Genomic DNA, 27,426 nt, shown 5'->3' with positions numbered 1-27,426 from the left:
ATTGGCTGATGCTCAAGGGAAAGGTAGCACTTTCACTCCATCAGTTGTGGACAACTCTTATATGTAGTGGATCTTGGATGTATTCAGTATGCATCCAAGGTACTATGGTGATAGTATGTCTACCATGAGGTCACTACTCATTGTACTAGTCACTATGAGATATATATAGATAGAGTATGAGTTTCACCCGAGCTCTAAGACTATTCTTTTGCATCAATTTGGGATCATTTCATAATCAATTGAACACGAAATTTTGCCTAAATTTTGAGATCAATTCATGATCAATTTTAGCTCAGTTTTTGATCAGTTTGATAATTGTATATAGCTTAATAGCAAGGGAAAGGGAATGAGATGTCTTGGAGGAATGGGAATAGGGACCTAGGGAGAACGAGAATGTGAGGGGGAATGACTTTTATTGTTTACATAATATATATGTCTAAATTTATTGATTTATTGTGAGGTGGAATGACACAAGTTGTGTATGTGTGAGAGAGAGAGAGAGAGAGTGCATGCGCGTGCGCGTGCGCGTGTGCGAGTTGTATACCTATTTCAGTGAAATAATTGGTCCATGTATATGACTATGTGAGGGGCCAAAAGCAATGGTGTATAGACATCCAACACGAGTGAGTTTTTTTCTTCTTTTCCAACAATTAACAATAAAGTCCTAGGTTTCCCTTTGGTGGAATGGCAGTCTTGACATTTTCCTTCACGTTCCCCTCGTTCCCCTAGCAAGCAGTTTGTCTTGTTGGACGTTCCTCCGTTTCCTAGCCTTTTTTAGGGGGTAGAATGTGTTTCCCCAGTCCCAAAGGGGTGGAATGGTGTTTTCTTGCTACTATGGTTTATGGTCACTTTTGGGATCAGTTTTGAATTAGTTATTGATTAGTTTTCGCAATTAGCTTGTGATCAATTTGGGGTCACATTTGCAGCAGTTTGTGTTAGTTCTCAGATCAGAAAGTGATAAGTTGATACTATGTTGTCAATGGTTTACAGCTAGTTCCATGGATAACAGCATGTTGCCATTGACAGTTTCAGCCATGGTTTATGATAAGAATATACTTTGCTGTGGTTCCAAAGTCAGAATAGTTGAGAAACATGAGTTATGGATGCATCCAATGGGTTTCTATCATCGGTTTTGGACTAATTTTCAGTTTTATGTTATGTATATGTTGGTTGGAAATTTTCAGCAAGTTTGGGGCATATGGCATGGTTGGACAACTGTGGTCAATGTTGTGACTGTGATGTCTTACGGAAATTCCAGTGCAGAATGCTTTTCCTTTGGCACAATGCCGTTCAATCGAGGACGATTGTAGGGATTTCAAGGGGGAGTTCTGTCACGGGGATGTGAAATTTTGAGATGCTCTAATCTTGGCGATAACATTTGATTAAGATATTACTCAAATGTGCAAGGTTGTTTAGCACATGTGATACACATGGCAATTATTTCATGGTAACATGCTAAGGACCTTGAGGATGCAGTGTATGCTAGAGGCAAAAGTTGTAATAAGTTACGCCTGACAAGTACTAGGTGGTACTTGATATCAGATTTTAGTCTAGACTAATTTATTGACCACTAATGTCGTTGGTGACATTAGAGACCAGGCATTAATTAATTAATTAATTAATGTTGGTCTAAGGGTCAATAACTGCTTAGGGATACTTAGAAAAATTGGCCTAGCCAATTTAATTATTGGTTGGTGAAATTAATTTTTTGAGCAGTAGAATAAGTATTAAATTCATTTTTAGAATTAATATTTTGAAAATTAATTTAATAAGCTTGACAATACTGAAAATAAAATTAGAAGGCTGCCACTTGGTAAAACCTACCAATGCACGTGGGAAAAACGTTTTTACGGGCTGATGGAAGTCTATTTCAGCCATTGTGAGAGAGGAGGAGGCTATTAGAGAGCAAGGAGATGCTACTAATGTGATTTGCAATCATCATGGACTAGTCGTACAGCAAGGGACAGCAATTTGGAGCCCTCTTGGAGCACGTGATAGCAGCCCCAGGCCCTTTTGGTACAATTGACAGCATACAGGATGGGGCAACAGTCTTTCTCGTGGTTCTAAGTTGTAGGTGATAGCTTCCATGGCGGTTTGAGCAAGAAAGTAGTAGTTTTTGAACATTTCTCGTGATGAAACTCTAAAATTTCTCTCTCTACAGCATTTTCTCTTACCCCCTAACCATTTCTCAAGTTAACTTAGCATTTTTCAGCAGTTTGAGTCATCAGAGTAAGAGATTTTAGTCAATCTTTGCTGTAAACCCTAATTTATAGGAAAAATTAGGATTTTGACGGTCGTTTTGGGATGCTTGCTTAGAATTCAGGGTGTAGGACATGAATTTGAGGAGCTGAAATTGAGGAATTTGAGGGAGATTCAAGAGGCCAGCCAACCAATATTAGATTTGGGGCTGAATTTGTCTTTCAAGGAGCAGGGTGAAGGCTAATCCCTGAGCAAACCAAGGGGCAAATTGGTTTGGAGGCTTGCTAGTTAGTTTTGACAGCAAGAGGCACTTGGATTAGCAAAGGAGATTAGAGGATCTCAATTCTACTCCTTCCATTTGCAATGTAAGATAAAGAAATACTGCAAGGGTGTCAGCTTTGGGGCCAACAAGGTGTCCAATGTCCAAGATTTAGGTGGTAAAGTATGCATTTTTAGTTTATGTGAATTTTATGCTTGCTGTAATTAGTGCTAAATCAGGTTATTTACCACCCTATTTGAGGAGGAAGTTTGGTTTCATGGTTCCATCGTTGGTGTACCATCAATTCCCTCGAATTGGTGGGCTTGAGGGATCTGATTGAAGGTCACAAGCTTTGTTCTAGTGCTGAAACTGTATTTAGGTGAGCATTACAGCAAGAATGTCTTCAGATAGTGAGATGGAATCAAGCCGGGATTATGCCACTCAATCTGAAAATTCACAAAGTGTTGGGGAAAATGCAATGTCTAATCTTGGACAAGGCGTGCAGTATGTATAGCAAGCTGATAATGCTGGTTTAGACCAAAATGCGGGTCCTTCTAGGCCTTAGAAGCTGATGGCCAGCAAGAGCAAAAGGAATATTTTGAAGGGGGTGAGCTCAGTAGTAGAGAGTGCAGAGAGTGTAAAGACTTGAGTTGGATGCATATCAATGTGGTGCACACAAAGGATAAAACAATGTATTTATACTTAAGGTACGATACACCCCTACCCGCAAGGATGCGGTCACATGTACAAGTAAATATATACACGGGAGTAGCGAAAGGCCTTTACACCTAAGAATCTCCCACTTAAAGGTCATGAGTGAACCTTTAACCAACTTCCACTAGTCGAATGCAATTCTCATGTTGAGCCTTTGTAAGAGTCTTAGTAAGAAAATCGGTAGGCTTATCTTGTGTTTTGATCTTAGTCAATGTGACTAGAATATGTTTGGTACGTGCATGAAACATGGCATTCTTAGCTAAGCATACAACACTCTGGCTATTACATCCAAGTACATGTGTTTTGGTGGGCAGCCCAAAATCCTTTACCAAACGACCAAGCCAAACAGCTTCTTTCGAAGCTTTAGTGGCTGAAATATATTGAGCCTCAATGGTAGAAAGTGCTACTATCTTTCTACCGTTGAGGCTGAAATATATTCAACCTCAATGGTAGAAAGTGCTACTATCTTTTGCAATCCAGAGCACCAAGAAACTATCCCACTAGTCAAGGCAAATATGTACCCACTAGTAGACTTATGAGTATCCAAGTCACTTGCCATCTTTGCATCACAATATCCGTGCAGATCTAATGTACCCTTTCCATAGCAAATACATGTTCTTTGTGTGCACTTAAGGTACCATGAGATGCATTTCTTTGCTTTCCTATGTGCTTTGCAAGGATTTGACATAAAGTTGCTCACAACTCCCACTGCATGAGCGATGTCAGGTCTAGTGGCAACCATAGCATACATGAGTGACCCATAACCTGAAGCATAAGGAACACCTTTCATAGAGTTGGTTGCCTTGTCATCTTTTGGGCAATCTGCTTTGCTAAGCTTAAGGTATGGTGGTAATGGAACACGAAGTGACTAAGCATCTGCCATAGAAAAACGATCAAGTACTTTGTTGATGTACCTTTTCTTTGAGAGAAATAAGAGCTGTTGCTCTCTATCTCTTTCACATGCATGCCCAAAATGTGTTCAGCTGCACCCAAATTCTTCATGGAAAAGGCTGAATTCAGCTGTCTTTTTAGTGCATTAGCTTGGCTCTTATGCTTACCACCAATAAGCATGTCATCTACATAAAGCACAAGGATAATAAAAGGCTTCCATCATCAACATTCTTTATATATAAGCAATGATGCGCATTGGTTCTTTTAAGCCCATGTGAGAGCATGAAGGCATCAAATTTCTTATACCATTGTCTAGGAGTCTGTTTTAAACCATCCAAGCTTCTCTTAAGCATGCACACCGAATGCTCATTTCTTGGTATAACAAAGTCCTATGGCTGTTTCATGTACAACTCTTCTTTTAAATCACCATGCAAGGATGCAATTCTAACATCCATCTGATCAAGCTCAAGATCCATAGATGCTATAATAGCAAACAATATCCGAAGAGTGGTCATTTTGGCAACACGTGAAAAGACTTCTTGAAAGTCAATCCCCTCTTTTTGTGTTTAACCCTTAGCTATTCAAGGATACCACTTTCAAGTACAAGATGTGGACATTAGTTGCAAATATGCACCGCGGTTTTAAGTGTCTCTCCCCAAAACGTTTATAAGGGGCTATAAGGTGCAGTTTAATCCCATTTACATCACAAAACTTGTCGAATTCTTTATATATATACTCTCTCCCATTGTTAATTCTTATGCATTTTAATTTTAAACCCTTTTGATTACTAATAAATGCATAAAACGTTTTAAAGGTGTCCAATGTCTTACTTTTCTGCTTAAGCAAGTAAACCCATAGCTCTCTAGAAGTGACATAAATTAAAGACACAAAATTATGGAAACCACCATGAGTTTTTATTGGCATGGTAGATACATCAGAGTGGATTGAATCCAAAATACATGCCTTCCTAGAGGCTCCATGAGATTATGAACTCTTTACATGTTTTCCCAAAACACAGTCATCACAAAAGTCAAGCTTTGAGTTTTTCACATCAACTCTTGCAAGTGAAGGAAGTGCATGTAAACTCTTTTGGCTCATATGTCCAAGATGCTTGTGCCATAGCTTCATGTGTGACTGCACCTATACGACTGTAACAAACTTTCCAGAAAGTGCCTTGTAGTGAAGATAATATAGAGTTTCCTTTTTACCGCCTATAGTGACTAGCACAAATTCTTTCTATATCTTCGATATTCCACCACCAAACATAGTGACGTAACCCTTGTTGTCTAATTGCCCAACAGAAAGCAAGCTCTTCTTAATGCCATGTATATTCCTAACATCATGAAGAATCAATTCTTGACTATTTTCAAGAGCCAGGTGTATGGTGCCCATTCCTTCAATATCACATGCATGGTTATTGTCTAGGTAGACTTTTCCAAGGTTACCTTTCCTTTTTGTGGGGACTTCTTTTCTTTGTCATTGAGCCTCTCGTTCTTGCTGCTTGACCCTTGTCCATCTTTGTTGAAGGCCTCTTTGTTTCCATTCCATTTGGTGGCCTTTGGTTTGATCAGATTTTTATATGGAGAGGGTGTCTCGCTTCTTGGTTGGATTTTTTCATCGACAGACTTCAACGGTATTGATACTCTTCTTGCGACTCTCGGGTTCACATCTTCTTTGACCTTTTGCCACATCCGAGATTTGAGAGGGGGTTTTAGTAGTCATATGTGTGTTGTGTGGGCATCTTCTACCTATGAGGCTTCGTCTAAGTCACACGAGGTCATTAGGAGCTCTGATATTGTATTTGTTTGTCATTTTATGTGCTTCAGGTACTTTAGATGGAGGATACATTAGTGCATTTCTTTTTGGGGGCTTTTGGCTGTCTTGGGCGTTCATATTTTGGGCTTGGCCACTTTATTACTAGTTGTGGCACTAGTTTGCCTATATATAGGCGGCTTAGCCTCCTACTCTGATTATCCATCATTAGTCCTTTGTGATTAGTGAGCCCTCCTCATTCTCTCATCACCTTGCTACTATTTGGCGCCTACACTGATGCTTAGAGTTGCATGTTGGTGCTGACTATTATAGCTTTGTATCTTCAACCATTGTAATCATATTGTTTTTACCCTCATCTACATTCTCTCTTTCTTTTCTCCTCTTCGTGTTCACTTTTCTATTTTCTGTTGAGTATTCTCATAGATGGTTCCTGCCAATATTTGACAATCCATACAAGTTGGTCATGAGTTGCCTTTTGAAGGTACTCATAGTTGTAGTGGCCGTACCATGCATGCTATAGCTTGGACTGAGATTGAGATGTAAGAAGAAGAGAAGTAAGGGTTGAAGAATTCCACATTGTGTCCCTGGCAAAGCACCTGCCTTGTCTTTCCATCAAGAAATTGAAAGAAATCCTTGTGAAACTCAACTGTGATGCCTGGTCCACAAATCTTGCTCACCGAAAGGAGATGATAGCTGAAGCTTGGAACATAAAGAACCTGTGAAGTGTGAGCACCGTCAAGCGCATCTAGTATTAGATGCATATCACCCTTACCTTGTGTAGGAATTGAAGAACTATCACTAATTAGAATATGCCAATCTATTAGACACATATGAGCAATGTTGAGCTAAGAAATGCATTACATGCTATGTAGCCTCTCAAACAGTCCCAAAATATGCTTATTTAATGAAAAAATGCAAAACGATGCATGGTTCGAGAGAGTTTCCGTGGAACCCTAAATTGGGAGGATCCATGCACATATAAATAGACATGCTGCCCCCTTTTAGTCTTATCTCTTCTGTGCAGGTTTCTCATCCTTGAGTGCAGATTTCGGCCTTTAGTCTCCTTTCATGTGGCGGTGTAGCCTTCACAATTGCTGCCATCACTGCTCCAGGTGCTCCAACTTCTGGTGACTACTTCTTTTGGTGCCGCCTCCTATTTGGTGTCACTTCCATTGCTGCGTTTGACACTCCACAGTCGTTGCTAGCCTGTAGAAGGTCTCTAGTAGCTTGCGTTGATCTCCATCAGCTAGGCAACAGGTTTTTCTTCAATAGGCGGCTGCTCCATGTTGTGTTTGTAGCTTTTGGCTATTACTTCACATCATCAGCTCCTTCCGAGTGTGCATTTGTAACAGGAAGTTGTTGCTTGCCTCCTCCAACATCTTCTCTGTTGTTGCGAGGTTCTCTAGCCTCCACTAGGATATGTGCTTGACAATTTTCTCCTCCAACACTTTGTCTGGTAGTTACAGTACTTGGGATTTGTCTTCGATGGACGTCACTTTCCGACTCTACTACTTTGCCCTTTGACACTTTGTACACTCTCCATTCATTTATAGTTTTCATTCACTTCAGAGTTGCGTTTTTTCTCTCTTCTTTTTCTTGTGTTTGTTTTTGTGTTTGAGTTTTGAGTTTTGAGTTTTGACTTTAGGGTTTGAGTTTTACATGTCTGTGTTTGTATTGTTGTGTTTTTGTCGTGGTCGTACACTGTGTGTTTCCTCAGTGCAAGCCCTAACAGCCACTCCATAGTTTTCTTCACATGGTATCAAAGCGAGTGCTCTTGTAAAGAATATCTTGTGCGCTTGGTTTTGTGCAAGGCACATGAACAACTCATAATTGAATTACAATGTCTCAGCCACCTTTTTCTCAGGATCCAATGCTGTCTTATGAGGCTTCTCCATCAATGGGAGGTCCTCAGGAGGCATTATGGACTTGGCGAGGAAGATAACAACCCACATTCATTTTCACCTTCTTTGTTTTCTCCTATTCTAGATTTTAGTCTCATGATAGAGAAGCTTGAAGAGTATTTGCACATGACATACAATCGATCTTACACCCCACCTAGCAATGTTTCTACACCATCTGGACTGGTTAGTGAGGCTGGCCACCTCTTCGATCACAGAGGACATACGACATTTGAGACGATTGGCGACCCATCTTCTTCATCTTAGCCAAGCCCAATGTCAGGTTCGTACGACCCCTTCGAGACGTATGAATCAAAATCCTCTCCTGTTTTTTCTTTTGTTGTGCAAGATCTTGATGACTTTTTGTATATAAATGGCAATAGAGGGAAAGACTAGAAGAAGAGAACTAGGAGCTGGTTGGAAGGCAAAGGGAGTACAAGCTCCTGGTCCTACACCAGGCAGAGCTTAAAATGTGTATGAGAAGGCTCTAGGAGGACATGGAAGAGCTCACTGCACTAGAAGCAGAGAGAGCACAAGAAAAAATGGAACATCAAAGAGAGAGGGAAGAAGGGAAGTATAGAGTGCAAAGGGAGATAGCTTGTAAGAGGCCTCTAGCTTGTCCTATTGTGACTACCAAGTGAAAGAAATAAAGAGGATTAAACTTACAAAAACAAGGGATCACATGAACCAAGTAGTAAGCATCAAAACTTTCAACCATTATACCATTACCAACCATTGTTACAATGACCATCAATTTATCAAATGTACCAAAGTACATTATTCATTAGGTATATCTACATCTTTTGTTTCATTTGAGCATGTAAGCCACTATTCTCAAATCTCTCCTATCCCATCCACTTATTCTCCACACCTTGATTTTCTTGCTTCATTCCAAAACCTCAGATTATATCCCACATTCGCATCCTCCATAGTGGCAGTTGGAACCTTTGTTTTCACTCTGAGCACATTCTCATTCTCCATTTCATATTCATACTTCTCGATGACTTTACATCACAATATATCATTAGGGTGAATGCCACCTTTAACACTGTACCTTCCACATATCCGCCCTTGAGTACTTCTTTTCACCTTGGGATGGTGGTAATGGATATCCCCTTCACTTTCCTCGGACACTACTTTCCCATTCATAGACCGTTTAGACGCATGGATTTCCATCCTTTGCTTATGGAGCATCATCATACATTTCTTGCGTGACTCCTATGCAGGGATTTTCATCCTCTGCCCTGTGTGTCCCTATCCCTCCTTCATGGACTCCTAATGCAGTTACCATGTCTATGTCCTCATTTGGATCCATTGTGCATATTTTGCGCATGAATGGTGGGCACTTTGGGATTCCTTCCAAAGTATACTCCACTCCCCTACCCTATCCACCCTATCTCCATTACACACCTTATCCATCTCCTAGCATTACCACTCTTGTTGCAATGGCCAAGAATGCATTCACGAATAAGACTCGTTTTAACGTGTTGAATTTCATTTTTTGGTTGAGCTTCATGCAAGAAGTGTTTGAATCTCAAGGAATTTGGAACCTTGTTGTTGGCCGAGAGTCTATGTCAAACCCTCGATTACTCACCTTGATTACATCCATCAATGGAGAGTGCACAATGCCACAACCAATATTGAGTTAATGTAGGGGTTGCTTCTTGAGTTCTACTCTCAGTTACAACATTTTCTTGTTGTGTCCAAGTGTTGGAGTCATCTCATTTACCGCTATTCAGTCCAAGATCACACTTGACGTATCAATCTCGACTTTGAGCTTTAAGAGTTTTCCATTAAGGAGGGGATGATTTGAAAATCAAGTTGACCGAATATCGGTAGTTACTTGTTGAGTTTGCTATTACTGGCTCCCCAAAGTCAAACGGCAATTAGTTCATGTTCTTTTTGAACAAGTTGCTCGAAAAATACTTCCATTTTTTCCAGTACATTATCTCACTCCTAGATTGCTAAGCTTCTTGGAGTTTAAGTGCTAGTTCTTGCATTATGCAAGGTTGCATAATCAAGTCTACAAGAAAGTCATTATTCTATCTTCCTTTGAGCAGAGGGGGTTGGTTGCCTCTTCTTGGAGAGCAAAAACCAACTGTGGTAAGAACTTGCAAGATGTGAAGGCAAGTTATTCAAAGGGTGACGTCTCTTTCTCCATCTCGAATGGAACCAAAGAAACCAAACCCATTTGACATCGACTTTCAAAGAAAAATATGCTTTGCACACACTGTTGGAGATTGGGTTGTATGGACAAGGAGTATTGTACTGAGATCAAGGGTCTTTCACCTAGAAAACCACAGGTTGATCGTTGTGACGACCTCCACTTCGTCGGTTGGCTAGTCCATTGGGGCTATGCCTCCTGCTACTGCACCATCAGCTCCGTCTGTCCCAGTGGCTACTGGACATGTGACATGTGGTTATCCTCAGCAACCTATATCTTTCACTATTCTTGAAGGATTAGTTGATTGGTCTGCTAGTACCGATTTCATTGCACTTTATACATCCACTTGACATTCACCTCCATGTAGGCTTTTCTCGCTATCTTGTCAGTCATTGGCAGAGCCTTGCTAGTGGGTGTACATGCTGGTGGCCACATCCTTAGATTTGCTTCATCTTCACACTCTTAGGTCTTTAGGCTATTGAGTTGGACCCATAAGATGTTATTCTTATATTTTTATTCATAAGTCTTCCATTGCATTTACACACATACACACACATACACAGACACATTTGCATCATTGCATTGATCATGGAGTTAGCTTTTCATTTCAGTTTTGTTTTGTTTTTTGAAGCATCTCACTATTGATCTCTGTGCTTCGAGACCTTGTAAGTTATTGGCAGAGCCTTGCTAGTGGATGTATGTGCTGGTGGCCACATCCTTAGATTTGCTTCATCTTCACACTCTTAGGTCTTTAGGCTTTTGAGTTGGACCCATAAGATGTTCTTAGATTTTTATTCTTAAGTCTTCCATTGCATTTACACGCATATACACACTTATACAGACACATTTGCATCATTGCATTGATCATCGAGTTAGCTTTTCATTTCCGTTTTGTTTTGTTTTTTGAAGCATCTCACTATTGATCTCTGTGCTTCCAGATCATCTCTTTTGTAGGGTTTTGTTTTCAGTGTAGGGCTAACATGTAGGTTTGCATTTGTCCTACTTGGGCTGGAGAATTGGGACCGCATTGTTTCATTCATGGTTTCATCATCGTAGGAGTTTTTGCTCTTCTACCAGTATGGAAGCCTCTCGTCATTGTGTAGCATCTCTCTTGATGTTGTCATGGAGGCGACTTCTATCTTGTTATTCCCGTTGGGATGCTTTCTTATATCTTGGATCTCAGCACCACACAAAGACCAACATCTGACTCCTCTTTCTTCTTCAACATTGGCATCCCCATGGTTGAGAGGGGGTTCCTATCCTTCTTGGTATTCTATAGGTTTTGACACTTATCTTCTTCATTAGCCTTTTCCTCCTTGTTGCACCTCCTCCTTTTGCATTGCATGATTTCATCATCTTTATAAAGGGCGCTTGGGCAAGTAAACAATTTGCCGACAAGGGACACTGTTCAGGTGACACTTGTTGCATGAGGATTACATAGTATGTAGTATTCTCATGTACAGAGTGTTACTTAGCTGATCCTAAGCTGTTTCCACAAGCGGTTTGAAAACCACATCACCATTACTTCATCACCCTTTCCTCGTCATTGACATCCTTGAGTGGATGGTAGCTTATCTATTTTGTGATGGGTTGAACCAAAACCATCCCTTCTCATTCTCGCGTATCGTACAGTTAATTGACTACAAACCTCCTCTCCGAACACCTTTAAAAATATTATCTGTTTAAAAAAAGCCACAATTCATTGTGGCTATGTTCGCCTACGTAGGACTTGGTAGGCCATTGGACAGCTGACAAGCACCCTTTTTTCGATGCCCTGTCCTCTTTGGGGTGACTACTTGGATTCCCTTGGTAAGATAACTATCCCCTCTATGGTCTTGGTAGACCACTGAGCAGCCACTGTGTACTTTTTGTCCAATGCCTTGATTGTGTTTGGGTGGGACGCCTTGGGTCCCATTCCCTGTTTTGGGCTTGAGAGAGAGTGTCAAGCTAAGAAATGCATTACATGCTGATTAGCCTGTTAAATAGCTCCAAAACATGTTATTTAATGAAATCCACGAAACGGTGCACAGTTTGGGAGAGTTTTTGTAAAACTAATTTGGGAGGATCTATCCACATCCATAAATAGAGGGGTTTCCCCCATTCAGTCTTCATCCCTTTTGTGGAGGTTTCTCACCCCGGCGTGTAAATTTTGGTCTTCAATCCCCTTCCATGTGGCAGTCTAGTCATCATGATTGCCACCATTATTCCTCCAGGTACTCTAGCTTTTGGCGACCGTTTCTTCTGCTATTGTCTCTTGCTTGGTGTCACTCCCGTTTCTGCGTTTGACACTCCACAGTCATCGCCTACCTCCGTAAGGTCTCCAGCAGCTTGCATTTGATCTCCATCTTTAGGTTACATGTTTTCCTTAGTCAGGCGGTTGCTCCACTATTATGTTTGAAGCTTCTAGCTGTTGCTTGATATCATGACCTCCTTCCCGGCTTGCATTTGCAACTTATGGCTGCCGCTTGCCTCTTTTAGCATCTTCTTTGCTGTTGCCAAGTTCTTCAACCTCCACTGGAATTTACGTTTGACAGTTTTCTCACCTGCGACACTCTGATTGGTGGTCACAGTACTGAGATTTGTCCTAGGTGGACATCACTCTTTGATACTACCACTGTGCTCTTGAGCATTGTGTACACTCTTCATTCATTTAGAGTTTCATTCACTTCAGAGTTGTGTTCTTTCTCTCCTTTTAGTTTTTTCTATGTTTGAATTTTGAGTTATGCTTTTAGGGTTTGAGTTTTAAATGTTTGTGTCTATATCATTGTGTTTGTATCGTGGTTGTACATTGTGTTTCCTCAATGCAAACCCTAGCATTTGCTCCAGAATTTTCTTCACAAATACCATTTGGAGGAGTCATGTGGCATGAAGCACCATTGTCCACAATCCACTCTTAAGAGTGTGGGGCCCTCAATGCTTCATTAGATGGATAATCTGAGGAAGGCTCGATAACCTCCAAATATAGAAACATTGCTGATGATGGAGTAGCCACTACTCTTGAGTTCTTTGTAGTCTTCTTTTCCTCCTTGGTAACTTTCTTATCCTTATCAAGACAATCTTTCCTCCAGTGGCTTGTCTTACCATAGATATGGCAAGTAAACTCCTTGCCTTTCTTGTTTTTGTCTTTCTTCTTTTGCTTTTGCGTCTCCTTCTTTTGGGAAGTCTAGCTTTATAAGAGCTTGAGATATCTGTGAACCTTCAGTTGTTCCTCTTGGTCGAAGACCATAGGAACTAACTCCCATTTAAGGGCAGACTCATTAAAGTGTAGAAATGTCTCATCCTCTAACCAGTTCCCAAGTTACCTTAGCAAAATCTTGCCATCAGCCATAAAAGGTGGGGATTTTGGTTACTTTCTATTGTAAACCCTAATTTACAGTAGAGATTAGGGTTTGACAACTGCTCGGATGTGAGCTCAGAATTAAGAGTCTAGGACTTGAATTCGAGTAGCTAAACTTGAAGAAATTCGAAGAGATTCAAGAGGCCAACTAGCTAGCCTGAAATCTGGGGCTAAAAGTGTCTCGCAAAGAGTAGGGTGAAGGGCAATCTCTAAGCAAACCAAGGGGCAAATTGGTTTGAAGGCTTGTTGGTCGCTTATGACAGCAAGAGACACTTAGATTAGAAGAGATTAGAGAACCTCAATTCAACCGTATCCATTTATAATTGAAGATAGATAAATACCGCAAGGGATGCGAGCTTTGGGACGAACAGGCTGTCCATTGTTCAATATTAAAGTGATAAAGTGTACATTTCAGTTTATGTGATTTATTTCCTTGCTATAATCATTGTTAAATGAAGTTATTTCTATCCTCTTCAAGGAGAAAGGCTATTTATCATTCCATTGTTGGGATACCATAAAATCCTGTGACTTGGTTGGCTTGGGGCACCTAATTGAAGGTGAAGTTTTACGTAGTACTGAAATTGTGTTCAATTGAGCATTTACAACATGTATGTCATGTTATAATGAGATGGGAACAAGTAGTTAGGATGCATCTCATTTTGAAAATGCATATAATGAAGTGCAAAATGCAATGGTTGATCTTGGAACAAGCTTACAACATGGACAATAAAGAGAAAATGTGGTTGTTGACTAAGAAGTGGGTTCTTCTAGGCCACAAGATGCAAATGACTAGCAAGGAGATGAAGAATATGATGACTAGTTTAAGTCTCATTTAAGGTAGTAGTTGACATCTTTGCTCAATTGGCCAAAGATCCTTAGATTGAGAGATTTTTGAATTCTCCCAGTAAGGACGGCAAGGGGAAGAAGAAGATTACATTAAATTTGGATGCTTTGCTTAGCATTTGATTAAAGTGAATCAAAGAGGGACTTGGATAAGTGGAGGAGATTAGAGAATCTCAGTTGTACTCTATCCATTTGCAATATCTTCACTCCATCTTTTTGCAATTGAAGATAAAGAAATACCGAAAGTGGTGCCAGTTTGGGGCCAATCGGCTCTCCATTGTCCACGAATTCAGTTTCTATGATTTACTTGCTGTAATTATTGTTAAATCAGGATATTACCAGCGTCTCTGAGGAGGAAGGCTGTTTCAATCGCCCTTTGGATGAAGTAGGATATCTGAAAGTATGTGAAGCATTGTTTTGTATGCCAACTTCAGAGTTGATACTTGCAAGCTGGCTGGTTTGATTTTGCTACTGATTCTGGAACTAACTTGAGAGGAGATGTCCGAGGATTTATTTGTGGCATGCTTGTCAAGAGTAGTTCCCTGCCAGTGGGCACATCCAGCATAATTGTGAATTGTGGACAGATTCAGCAAGCAGGTTCACTTGATCCTTGTAAGTCAGGCATAGATGCTTGAAGATTATTTGTTAATTTGGGATATCTTCAAGCTGCATGGTTTGTTCACCAATAGCTTTTGGGGTTTGGGATTCTTCTCTGCAGGCTGTATTCTCTTTTTATTCGAATGTCGTTGAATTGATGTGGCTGCCAGTAAAAGAATCTGATGCCAATGAAATTTCCTAAAGTTTTACTTTACTCATTCTGTGTGCTGTCTTGTTAGGTATATCTTTCCTTGAAAACACTTAATCTAATGGTGCTGATCAGCTTCCTCATTTTCAAACAGGTCGACAGGTCACAGAGTTATTGCGCCCTTATGGCATTCCGAACAGTCTCCGATTGATATCTTCTACTCCGGGTATTTGATATTTCTTTGGAGTCTTTGTTTCATACAAAGGTTTTCACATGGGGATGAACTAGTTCTTGGTGAATACTGCGAAACTGGGAACAACAGCTCTAATTTTAATTTTACCATCCGATCTCATAAAATGTTGTCTTGACTTTAAGATGATGCAAAGCACTTGTAGGCAAAGTCAGGTTATTCATATGAGCTAAAAATTGGGTTATTTTGTGCATACTGCTAATTATAATGCCATAAAATTGAATGAAATATGAACTAGCTGAAAGACTGCATTAGGCAAAGCATGTATAAGCAAATGTTTTTGGAGCTGATCTTGCAGGAAGGGTCCATCTAAGCTCAACAAAGGGTAGACTTGGCTTGGCACTTCTAGGCTTGTTTTCGTGGGCCATTCCATTTATGCATTTATTTGATTATTTGTGAAGCAGAGAATTATAAGCTACAGAGGAATTGTCAAATTTCCTAGTTGACTGTTAATTTAGCAGTTATTGGCTTTCATTCATTTTTGGTTTTTTGTTCTGTGCAGCGATTCAGCATCAAGAAATTGGCATGCCTTCATTGTCACCTACCATGACACAGGTGAGTTGCAAGATATTACTGTTTCCTACATGTCATTATCAATGATCTCATCTTGGCATACAAAGTCTTTTGCATCTAGTAACTCTTTAGAAAAAAACATCATGTGCCTTTGGAGAATCAAATCTTTATCTTTATGTTCTTTTACAGGGAAATATTGCCAAATGGCGCAAAAAAGAGGGGGATCAAGTTGCTCCAGGAGAAGTGTTATGTGAAATAGAAACTGTAAGCCACTGTAGTTACCTCATTGATCATTGCATTTCTTGGATCTTACCTCCATATTCTTACAAAAGGTAGGACAAATGATGAGTACTTGCTGACCCTTATGCAGAGTTTTGGCCTTTTCATTTTCTTTGACTTTTCTATGAAGGAGCATGTAAAGATCTTGCAGAGCGTAGAATAAAACCAATATGGTTTGAATTTGGTACCCTGAAGATATTTGCCTAGGGCATGTATAACTCTATGTCACATACTTGGCCTTTTGAGGATGATTTCAGAAATAAATCCGAAAACTGTTTATGTCATTGGAATAAAAATTGCCTCAAAGAAGAAAATAGATTTTTTAAATTAGAAATTTGAATTCAATGACATGAAAAACACCAATCGCCCCCCAAAAAACTCATCCTACTTCTAAAAATATGAAAATCCTAAAAGGATTCTTATCAGGTAAAAATTCCTAATGACTACAATTTCTTTTGAATTGGTACCAAATATGCATAAAAGGGATAACTTGGGCCTCCAGGTTGGCCTCTCCAATGGGTAGCCACATGCATGGTGCAACTAATTTTTGGGCTGTGCATTAAAAAAACTGTATTCGTTTTTTATAGTTTTGTGTGTGGGGTGAGGGCATAAGAAGGAGAGGGGAAAAATTGACAGCCTGTGATTCTAATGAACCTTGGCTGTCTTGAGGATATAAGAGGTCCTAGCTCTCAAATATGAAGGAGACCCCCTGCCACTTCCTTATGTTCTTTAGTCTCCTTCGGAGCCCTCCATATGTCAGTTGGCCTTGGCATATTTGCTGATTGCAATCACATAACTCAACATTTTATTTGCACATCAAATCATAAGGCATTTCTATGTGCGCTTTGCCAAGATTGGGGAAAAGCCCTCATGTTCTTTAATCTCGTTTGGAGCCCTCTATATCTCAGTTGGCCTAGGCATATTTTCTGATTGCAATCAGATAACCCAGCCTTTTATTTGCACTTCAAATCATAAGGCATGTCTATGTGCACATTGCCAAGATTGGGGCCAATCTCATCTTTGGGGCTCAATGTGTCCTCCTTGTCTGTTGTATTGGTTGTCAATGATGATACTTGTGTCTAACAAGTCCATTATTGTGATGCTGTATGCATGCTGCACAGATTTCTTGATTTGATTAGCGTTTCTATCAAGGTTTAGAGTTCCAGTGAGGTCTTTTGTTGGTTCCTTGATAAAATACATCGTTGTAGATGGGAAGAGTGTCGTGTGCATGTGGACTACTCTTGACTACACAAATACTTGGTGTCAGGGTTAAATTTTTTTTTTGACTTGCTTTAAGCTCTATTTGACACCAGGGTCATATTTAGGAGGCTAGGCTCCATGGGTCTGTACATTGTTCAAAGGGCAAAGGTATGACACTAATGATTCTAGGGCTCTTTAAAGATGCGTATTGGTCAATAGAGCTGAGAAAGAGCAATGTAGTTAAGTGATTGGACGAGAGACTGCAAATCCTTCATTCCTGGTTTAGGTCTTAGTGTTGCCTACTCTAGGCTTTTCCAAATTTACTGGAATAGACTCTTCTTGTCATTGGTTTACATACAAATTGAGATGTCCATAGGTTCATTATTGCCTATGGCACTGGATATAGCGGAATATGACAACACTCCCAATGTGTAGCATATTGAATTTTGAGGAGCTGAATAGGTCTCAAAATTAAAGATCTCAGTGCAGGCGCTTGGTCCAATCTATCAATTCAATAGTTCTTCTTACCCGAGGAAAAAGGGGGTTACAACTTTGGCTTAAATTGTTGTATTTGAATAGTTAGATAACATATGAATCAAGGGCCATATGGGTCCTCAAAACACATATCAAAACTAGAATAGACATGGACCTAGTTACTAACAAGTGTCACTACTGCTAGCATAGCGACGGGTAGATAGTCAAACATCAAGTCAAAAGTTAATTTGTTGGGCCTTATCCATTGTTGCCCGTAGGACAATGTCCAAACGACATAATCAGGTGCTCTCCAAAACATATGAGATAGTCAGAAATTATATGGCTCACCAACTTAAGATTTGGATAGTAAGAATGGAGCTGTCTTAGAAAGAGATACAAAACCCCATATTTTCATGATGCTATTTGGTCAACCTCCTAGCCATGCGAGGAAGATATGAAAAAAGGAGATGCAACAGGTGTCCTTTTCCCGACTTAATATTATAGGGTGTTTCCTGTCGAGATTGATGTTTTGGCCTTTGGAAACATTTGAGATTTTGCCTTTGTTCCTAAAACAATCCTCTTTTATGAGTAACAATTTTACAACCGGTGCTTGCTTGCATGAAAATTCATTGACGTGCTTTGACTTACTAAAAGTCCAAAGTTTCTGAAAGTAGATTATTGCTCTTTAAGACAATTTTGCTGCCGTTTTACTGCTATATATTGGTTTTGTGAACTCCATGTTTTGCTAGTACAGTAAGTAAATCTTGCAGGGATATTTCAAAATTCAGGAATATGATTGGCTGCAACATGTTGAAGTTGTTGCAAGAATACTGCTCTGCTTCCCCCCCTAAAAGTTGTACCTCATACATCTCATGCTAGGTTTATAGTGTTTGTTTTACAAGCGATGCTGTTGTAGTTTCTCAAATGTTTTGATGAAGTTTAATGTTAAGGCTTAACCAATAAAGAAAATTTTGAACCCTTAATGTAGGACAAGGCAACCTTAGAAATGGAGGCCATGGAGGAAGGATTTATTGCAAAAATTCTTTGCGGTGATGGTTCCAAGGACATACCTGTTGGCCAGGTACTCTCTTTATGTCTTCATGAGTACAGCTATGCCTATATGAGGCAAGGTTGGCCGGATTATTCTATCAAGAAAGAGTGTTCTCTCCTTTTTCATTGTGTTATGGTCATTAAGGTCTTCTGATGTGTTGGCTTGTAATCTAGGTACTTGTAACAGACTTTACTATGATGTTTAAAGGAGTGTTCGTTTTCAAAGTTTGTTGGATTAGAACTCCTACTCAATATCTATAAGCTTGTCACTAAGATACATGTTATTCAGCCATAGATTTTTAAGAATTCCATCATTACAGCACAGAAATATGGTTGCTTCATGGAAAATCCCTACTTTATATAATAGTAAAGCATAGATTTCCTGCTGCAAGGTTTCTTAAATCTGCTGGAAGTCCTGATTTGTAGCATACTTGTCACATCCTCTGATATCATTTGTTGATATGAGAGAATTCACCTGATATAAATGTGTAGGTTGTAACTCATTGTTAGTCACCTAGCATTCCACTTGGGACTTGTCTAAAGGTGAAATGTTTTAGGGTGAACATGTTTTAGGGGTGAAGCATTTTGGGGGTGAAATGTTTCCCAGTTTTTTTGTGTTTGGCTGAAGGCAGAGCTGTCATGGCTTTTGTGAAGGCTGCATTCTGCAGCTTAGTGCTGAAAGGCTGTGTGTGAAATGTTATGACTTGTATCGTATGAGATGTGGGCTGCACATTGTTGGCTGCACCGATACAATACAATGTTCAACGTTTTTGTGATCATGTGTTGGGTATTGTCACAGAGATCAAGGTTTCCCTACCCTGCAAGTAGTGGTCATATACCACTAGATTAGAAGGTTTCCAAGTGTTAGCTTGCCTATGTTAGTTCTTGGGAATAAAGGGCCATCGTGCCTTTTATATGTGCACGGGTGTGAACACACCCTTAGCACATTTCATATATATATCTATCTAAAAACCTAAAGTGACACACTCGTCATTGTACCCACAAGTCGTGCTCACTCTTCTCACTACTCTGCACTCTCTCTCTGTCTCTGCTGCTGTGTGTAAGCACTGTGTGTCTTGATCCTCGCGCCACCGGGCGCAACAAACTGGTATCAGAGCTGGCAAGGAGCGCATGCTCCCCGAGACAACTTAGGAGTTGCAAGTGTCGTAGGTGGGCAGCAATCGGCAGATTTGACAAGCAGCAGATGACAGTTTGTAGTCGTCACTGCAGGGCACACGACATGTCGTGGATGCTGGAGAGTAGGCGACTGTTGCTGCAGGCATTGCGGGCGCAACAAACGAAGTCAGACAAGCAGAAACTGCGTTAGGCGAAGTCAGATGAGCTGACGACACGCAACCAGGCGGACGGACAGTGGGCACGTCGATAGGAGCCACACCTCGGTTTGTGTCACGGCGGAACCAACAGGGCACTGACGCATGGGGCAGCGGATAGGAGCCACACGATAGGCTGGAGACACCAGTGCGACCCAAGCCAGCGGATCAACGCACCCCCCTTCCCATCACATTTTTTCAAAAGTCAGGTAAAAAAAAAATCTATTTTATCCCCTTTTCCCTCTGACATGGTTTCACGCGTGGAAGCATAGAGTGCAGATTGGTGCAATGTTGGCCCGGAAAATTGGGGCTTTTCCTGGATTTGGGAATTGTGATGCAGAGCAAAGACCCTTTATCTCGAAAATTGGAGAAATTTGTGACATTTTGGCTCCGACATTTGGGGCTTTTCATGTACATGCAAAAATTGGGCTGAAATTTACCCAATTTCTTGACATTGATGCACATTGGATCCCGTGCAATTTGGGGATTTTGCAGTTTGGGCAAAATTTGTGCAGCATTTGGTCATTTTATGTACACGCAGGTTAAATTCCGCGCAATTTGGACATCAACACTTGGTAAAATTTGAGGGTTTTTGCTAAAATTGCTTTATTTTGGCAAAATTGGATTGTCCTATGCATGACAGAGGAAATGCAGATGTGTGTTTGATGCTTTGAGCTCAAAAATTTGGGGCTTTTGACCGTTCATGTCAAATTTATGACCGTGGGTACATGTACAACAGAAATTGCAGCTGAAATTTTGGGATTTCTCATGTAATGTGATGCACATGCCCTTGGAATAGCTGTAATCAGTTGGATAATGTTGTAGAACATGGTTTGGTGCTTCTGAAAATTTAATTACAAATCTGAAATCTGTACTTTTGCATGGTCATTCATTGCTCAATTGGTACTTGTTTGTACCTTGGTCACTTGGGTGACAGTTTGGATCTGCATTTGCTGGTTTTTTGGTCACATTTGGGCTGAAAATCATGGCTGGCAGCAATGACAGCAGTAATTTGATGCACATAAAGAAGCTTGAAGGCACAAAAAACAGTGTTATAATATCCTATTACAAAAGAAGCAGGTAAAGCCGATCAAAACCAAAGGGGCAAAGCCTGCGGACATGGATCAGGACGATTGGGATGAGTTGAATGAGCTTGCACGCTCAACCTTAGAGCTATCGATTTCTGATGCCTTGCTCTTCAACATTGAAGGTTTGAATTCTGCAAATGCTATATGGACTAGACTGGAAGAACTGTATGCACAGAAGAGTGCTGCAAGCAAAGTGTATTGGCTGAAAAAGCTTATGGATTTGCGGATGAAAGAAGGTACAACAATGTCTACTCACTTGAAGCATGGTCGGGCAAGCCACCTTCATATACTCATCTGAAAGTATTTGGTTGCGAGGCTTTTGTGCACATTCGTAAAGAAAAACGCAGCAAACTTAAGCCAAAGTCTTGTAAATGCATTTTCCTAGGAGATGGTGAGGAGGTTGAAATGGGGTATAAATTGTGGGATCCTGAGAAAAGGAAAGTAGTATGCAGCATGACATTATCTTTCGGGAAGATCGCATGCACAAATAGCCTAAAAAGACTGAGGAGGTCCGTAGGGTTGTATTCCGGGAAGAAATACATTTTGGACAACAAAATGTGCCTTTTGTACAGCAACAAATACCTGCTGTAAATGAATCTATAAATGCAGGAAATGATGCTGGAAATGATCAGCCAGCTGTTTCCCATGAAAATGAGCCATTACATGTGCAGGAATAGCTACGACAACAAGCTGTTAATGCTGATTTGCAGGCTGAAATGCCAGGACAGCATGCTGAAAATGGAAATTTGCAGGAACAGCAAGCAAACAATGACCATTGGGTTAGGAGATTGTCTAGGGCTACTAGACAACCTGGCAGGTTTGTTCTTGGTGCAATTAATGTGGCTAATTATGTCATGTTGATAGACTTGTGAACCGTCTTGCTTCAAGGAAGCAATGGACAAATAGGACATGAAGAAATGGTATAAAGCCATGCTATCAGAGATTGAATCTCTTGAAAAGAATGGCACTTGGGAGTTGGTGCAGTTGCCTAGAGGGCAGAAAACTCTTCCATGCAAATGGATTTACAAGATGAAAATCACTTCTGGTTCCTCACCAAAGTACAAAGCAAGATTGGTTGCAAAAGGGTACAAGCAGGAGCATGGAATTGACTTTGATGAGATTTTCTCTCTTGTAGTCAAGATGACTACATTGAGAACCATTTTGGGCTTGGTTGTAGTTGAGGATATGGAGCTCATATAGATGGATGTAAAGGCTGCGTTTTTACATGGTGATCTGCATGAAGACATATATATGCAGTAGCCTAAAGGGTTTATTGAACAAGGGAAGGGAAAAATGATATGTAAACTCAAAAGGAGTTTTTATGGGCTGCAACAAGCACCAAGAGAATGATATCACAAATTTGATACATTCATGCAGTCCCAAGGCTTTCATAGAAGTGGATCATTGCTTGTATGCCAAGAAGGCAGCAGATGACAACTTGATTATCTTGGTTTTGTATGTTTATGACATGCTGATTGCTGGCAGTGATACTCATGCCTTGGACTCACTCTTTATGGTAGCTTTGACATGAAGGATCTTGGTGATGCAAATCACATTCTTGGCATGCAAATACTTAGAGAAAGATCGAAAGGCTTACTCTATCTCTCAGCAGGCGTATATCTCCAAAGTTTTGCAGCGTTTCAATGCAGAGGGGAGAAAACACTTGGGGTTCCATTGCCTCCATATGTGAAACTTAGTGCAGAGGACAACCCTACATCTGATGATGCGAAGGCTGAAATGACCAAGATACCATATGCTTCAGCTGTTGGCAGTTTGATGTATGCCATGGTTGTTGGACGTCCTGACATTGCCTTTGCAGTGGGAGTGGTTAGCAGATACATGGCAACCCCTGGTAAGAAGCATTGGGATGCAGTGAAAGGTATTATGAGATATCTCAAAGGCACAAAGAAGTTATACTTCTGCTTTGGAAAGCATAAAGCATCTGTTGTTGGCTTTATGGATGTAGACTATGCTGGTCATGCGGATCGTAGGAAGTCCACTTCTGGGTATGTGTTTACTTTTACAGGAGGAGCAGTCTCTTGGATCTCTAGGCTACAAAAGTGTGTTGCATTGTCTACTACAGAGGGAGAGTATGTGGCGTCACTGAGGCATGCAAGGAGGCTTTATGGCTTTCACGTCTGGTGGGAGAGCTTGGCATCACATAGTTACTTGTTCTCCATTGTGATAGTCAAAGTGCTATTATGCTAGCACGGAATTCTATTATTCATGCAAAGACAAAAGCACATACAGGTGAAGTACCACTTTATTAGAGATGTACTTGACAGCAAGAGCATTGAGCTTGTCAAAGTGCATACTGATGATAATCCTGTAGACCTTCTCACAAAGGGTCTTCCAGCAGAGCGGTTTGCTCATTGTCGATAGATGATGGAAGTTGGATAGATATATTTATTTCAGTTTTGTACATACCTAGACTTAGTTGATTCTTTTCTCCTCTTAAGGCACATTGCCTTTAGGTGGGAGGTTGTTGGGAAAAAGGGCCATCGTGCCTTTTATATGTGTACCGGTGTGAACACACCCTTAGCACATTGTACTTTCATATATATATCTATCTAAAAACCTAAAGTGACACACTCGTCATCGTACCGACAAGTCATGCTCACTCTTCTCACTACTCTGTACTCTCTCTGTCTCTGCTGCTGTGTAAGCACTACATGTCTTGATCTTTGCGCCACCGGGCGCAACATTAGTTATGTTAGTCAGTCATCTCTTGGTTGTGAGCTCTTGTCAAAGTCTGACGGAGACATAGGAACTCTGGTAGTTTCGGTGCATTTTCTTCATTTGTTGGCTTCCTATGTGCATTCCTAGGCCAATTATTGCTTTCCACAATCTGTCTACATCTGCCAAACATTGTCATTGTCATGTAGGATTTTTCGGGGTCACTCCTATTTTTTTGAGATTTTTTACTTAAGTGACTAGCATTTATGGCCCCTACAAGAGCAAGTTGGCCAATTTTTTGGGGATTTGGCTATTTATAGCCAGCTTCTCCCACTTAGTAGATGCATACGCTCTTCAGTTGTTGGTCTTCCCTTTGTAGGTGCACACTCTGACAGTGCTTGGTTTTGCCATCACTCTCATATGCTTTCCACATAAGCACGCAACCAAACGTACAAGAGGAGGCTTGTCTGGAGGATCTATATAGAGACTAGGAGTGAGCATGGTGGACTATCTATTAGGGCCCTTATCTCTCATTCCCATCGTACAACCCTTTAGAGTGTCCCCTTGTCCACTAGTAGTGGTAGCTGACCATGCCTACCTACAATTTACCATCACTTGTAGACATGATGTGGTCCCCCCCCCCCCCCCCCCCCCAGTGAACAACTACTTGAGATCCCCTAGATACTATTTCAGTAGATTGACAGCGAGTGCCTACTTAGATCATGTCCATTGGAGCTTGCATGAGATGGATCCCCATATATCCTTGGATGATTTTACAGCATAGCTTGCTAGAGCACTTCACACCTTAGCCGCCATGTATTTTCCCCTCACAAATTCTCATGCCACCCCTCTAAGCTAGAATGTCCCACAAAATGATTGGTATGATAAGGAGTGCATGGTCTTCATCTCTGGCAAGGCAAAACACAAGGTACACACATAGACAGACACACTTAATCTTTCGTCGCCTAGTCGGCAAAAGAAGAGGACTTATTTATCCAGATTGGAGCACAAGTTCTACCAGCTATTCGTGGGATAGGACAACAAGAGGTGTGGAAGGCATTCTAGGAGCCCCGAGCCCATATACCCATTTACCTCCCTAGATACGTGGCATGCATATGCTACTTCACTATATTAGGTAACTTGGCAGACCCCGTTGCTCGGACCACTAGAGGACAAACCCAGATACCCATTACCTCCCTAGATACGTGGCATGCATATGCTACTTCACTATATTAGGTAACTTGGCAGACCCCGTTGCTCAGACCACTAGAGGACAAATCCATATACCCATTACCTCCCTAGATACGTGGCATGCATATGCTACTTCACTATATTAGGTAACTTGGCAGACCCCGTTGCTCGGACTACTAGAGGACAAACCCATGTCGTCTACCTTCTTCAGCATAGGGTGGGTTTGCGATGCCATCGAAAGCTCAGGACCATGATGGACTAGTAGTAGAGCACCTATCACATGCTAGAGATATACTCACACCCATTCTAGCCGACCTGTTCAATAGGGCCCTATGTGAAGGTTTCCCTGTTGGTTGGTTAGCTAATACTATAATACCAATCTCGAAAGTTGGAGACCCCATGGTTCGTATGAACTATAGAATGGTCATGGTTGGCCACGTACTAGCAAGCTTTATGGATTGATACTAGAGTATGAGTTGAGTAAATGGGTAGAGAAGCACCAATATTGGGCATGCGTACATGGAGAGTTTAGGAGGGGATGCTCCATCATTGATCATATCCTCATAGTTCGAGCCATCATTGAGGAGAGTAGGGCACATGGGCAGTGGATATACTGTTGCTTTGTGGATTTTTGTAAGGTCTTTGACAAAAACCACATACAAAGCTTAGACTATAGGATTTGGGTGTCTCGATGGAGATGAGTTGGGGGGGGGGGGGGGGTAATAGCACTGTATGAGTGTGTCACAAGACAGATTCCAACACCACGAGGGCTGTCGAAGGAGATGACAAGCACCATTGGAGTGGAACAGGGATGGAACCACATCATTAGGATTTACATTATTCAGATAGACACAACCAAGATGTGGGTGATACCTACTAAGGATTTGGGGAGAAAGATGGCTTTCTACTAGAAGCGTCTTCTCCACATATCCCTTGATGGCTTTGTTATTCGCCTGAGACACATGGATGCACACCTCTCTCATGGTGTATGATGCTCCATTGGACAGCTTTGTACATCCTCACACTAGCTACGGATCAAGATAGGTAGATATGATTCCCTCCTCTAGAGGCCAGTATTTGATTGTGTTAGCTCGAGCCAGAGGCATAAGAGCACTACTTATGTAGCTGTCCAGTGTATTATGAGATGAAAGGGTGTTCCCATTGCCTATTTAGAGAGGGATTTGGGCCACTACCCAAGGTGATGGATTTCCCATATTAGAGATGTCTTGGGCTATTCTTACTGGAGCTACGTTGTTGCAGAGCACCCCTCTTACGGACCTCGTAGCAGAGATAGGGAGCTATACACCAGTGCACACTCACAAAGCTCTAATGAGCATTGACTACCACACCCCCCCCCCCCCCCCCCCCCCCCCCCCCCACTTTAGAGCCCTCCTCGGATTGATTGGCAGCACCACCATGGGGAACCACCCTTGACATAGCCAGAGAGAGGTGCTGAGCCCGTCGTTCACATCTAGCTGATCCACACCCTTGTAGGAGGCATCACGTATAGATATAGAGGATACTACGCCATCATCGGGGGACCATACCTTGTTGGTTTAGCGCTTATATTTACATAGACCCATGAGAGAGATCTTGGGATGAGAGTGCCTCCTATGCAGTTCCACATGTATCTAGCTTGGATATCATTTTGTACTTATCAGCCATGTATTGTTTATTGTTTATTTTCCACTTAGTTAGTCATAGAATTAGATGACAGCTATGTTGGGACTTGGGAAAATTCCTTGACTTTTTAGATGTAACATTTTGGTCTCATAGACTGATTTGGCCTTTTGTAGACGCTTTTAAAAAAACGGTTTTTTTTCGACTCCTCTTCTTCTCTTTCTTTTGCATTTTCAATCTTGTAATGATCATGTATGATGTAAGTTGTAATATGTTTAAACTTCGGGAATCATGCAACATGAAGGCTTGAAGTTAGGTGTGAAATTCGAGTAAATATTTTGTGGACATTGATATATTTAAGTGCCTATGTATGGATTTAATGTCAAAATCTAGAACTCCTCCACTTCCAAAACTGACCAAAACTCCATTTTTTTGTTGTTTCTGTTTTCCTTGTTTTCAAAACACCCTTGTACTATGGACTACCTCACACTCTGCTTCAGCTGATCCAAGCTGAAGCTAGTCATGTGGGTCCATATTCTTAGGGTTGGGAAATGAAAGACTTGGATCTAGTTGCCTCTCCCTCTAGGATTGAAGATGGAGTTTTATCGAGAGCCACTTCCTACACCCTTGAGGATGGATTTTTTCTTTGGCCGCAGTTTATGAGCATAAACCCAAAATTCAAGTTGCTATTAGATAGATTTGCTCCTCCTCTTGGAGCTTGAGGACAAAGACAAGTAGATGGATAGATATTGTAATGGGGACAGGTTATGTGAGCTCTGTGGCCAAGAGCATGAGAAGGAGCACTACATATGTAGATGTACAATGTACAATGTACTATGACATCCAAGGAAGGTGTTATCCTGCCTTTTGTGAGGACTTTGGACCTCTTTGCCATGTGATGGAGTACGAGGACTAGAGATTTCTTGGGCTT

The 27,426-nt window shown here is 41.0% G+C and overlaps 1 protein-coding gene across 1 annotated transcript in view; it reads left to right on the top strand.

Moving 5' to 3' along the window:
- The window catches only part of LOC148016823 (dihydrolipoyllysine-residue acetyltransferase component 2 of pyruvate dehydrogenase complex, mitochondrial-like), a 97,515-nt gene that overhangs the window by 62,271 nt on the left and 7,818 nt on the right, over positions 1-27,426 (top strand). The window contains exons 4-7 of the mRNA XM_087662535.1: positions 14,978-15,049; positions 15,576-15,628; positions 15,776-15,850; positions 18,528-18,620. Coding sequence (XP_087518661.1) covers positions 14,978-15,049; positions 15,576-15,628; positions 15,776-15,850; positions 18,528-18,620 — 293 coding nt within the window. The remainder of the gene's footprint in view (positions 1-14,977; positions 15,050-15,575; positions 15,629-15,775; positions 15,851-18,527; positions 18,621-27,426) is intronic.

Source organism: Lygodium microphyllum, chromosome 22 (assembly GCF_053477565.2).
Source record: "Lygodium microphyllum isolate KBCC chromosome 22, Lygodium_microphyllum_v1.1.10, whole genome shotgun sequence".
NCBI lineage: Eukaryota > Viridiplantae > Streptophyta > Polypodiopsida > Schizaeales > Lygodiaceae > Lygodium > Lygodium microphyllum.
This window is presented reverse-complemented; position numbering and strand designations above follow the sequence as displayed.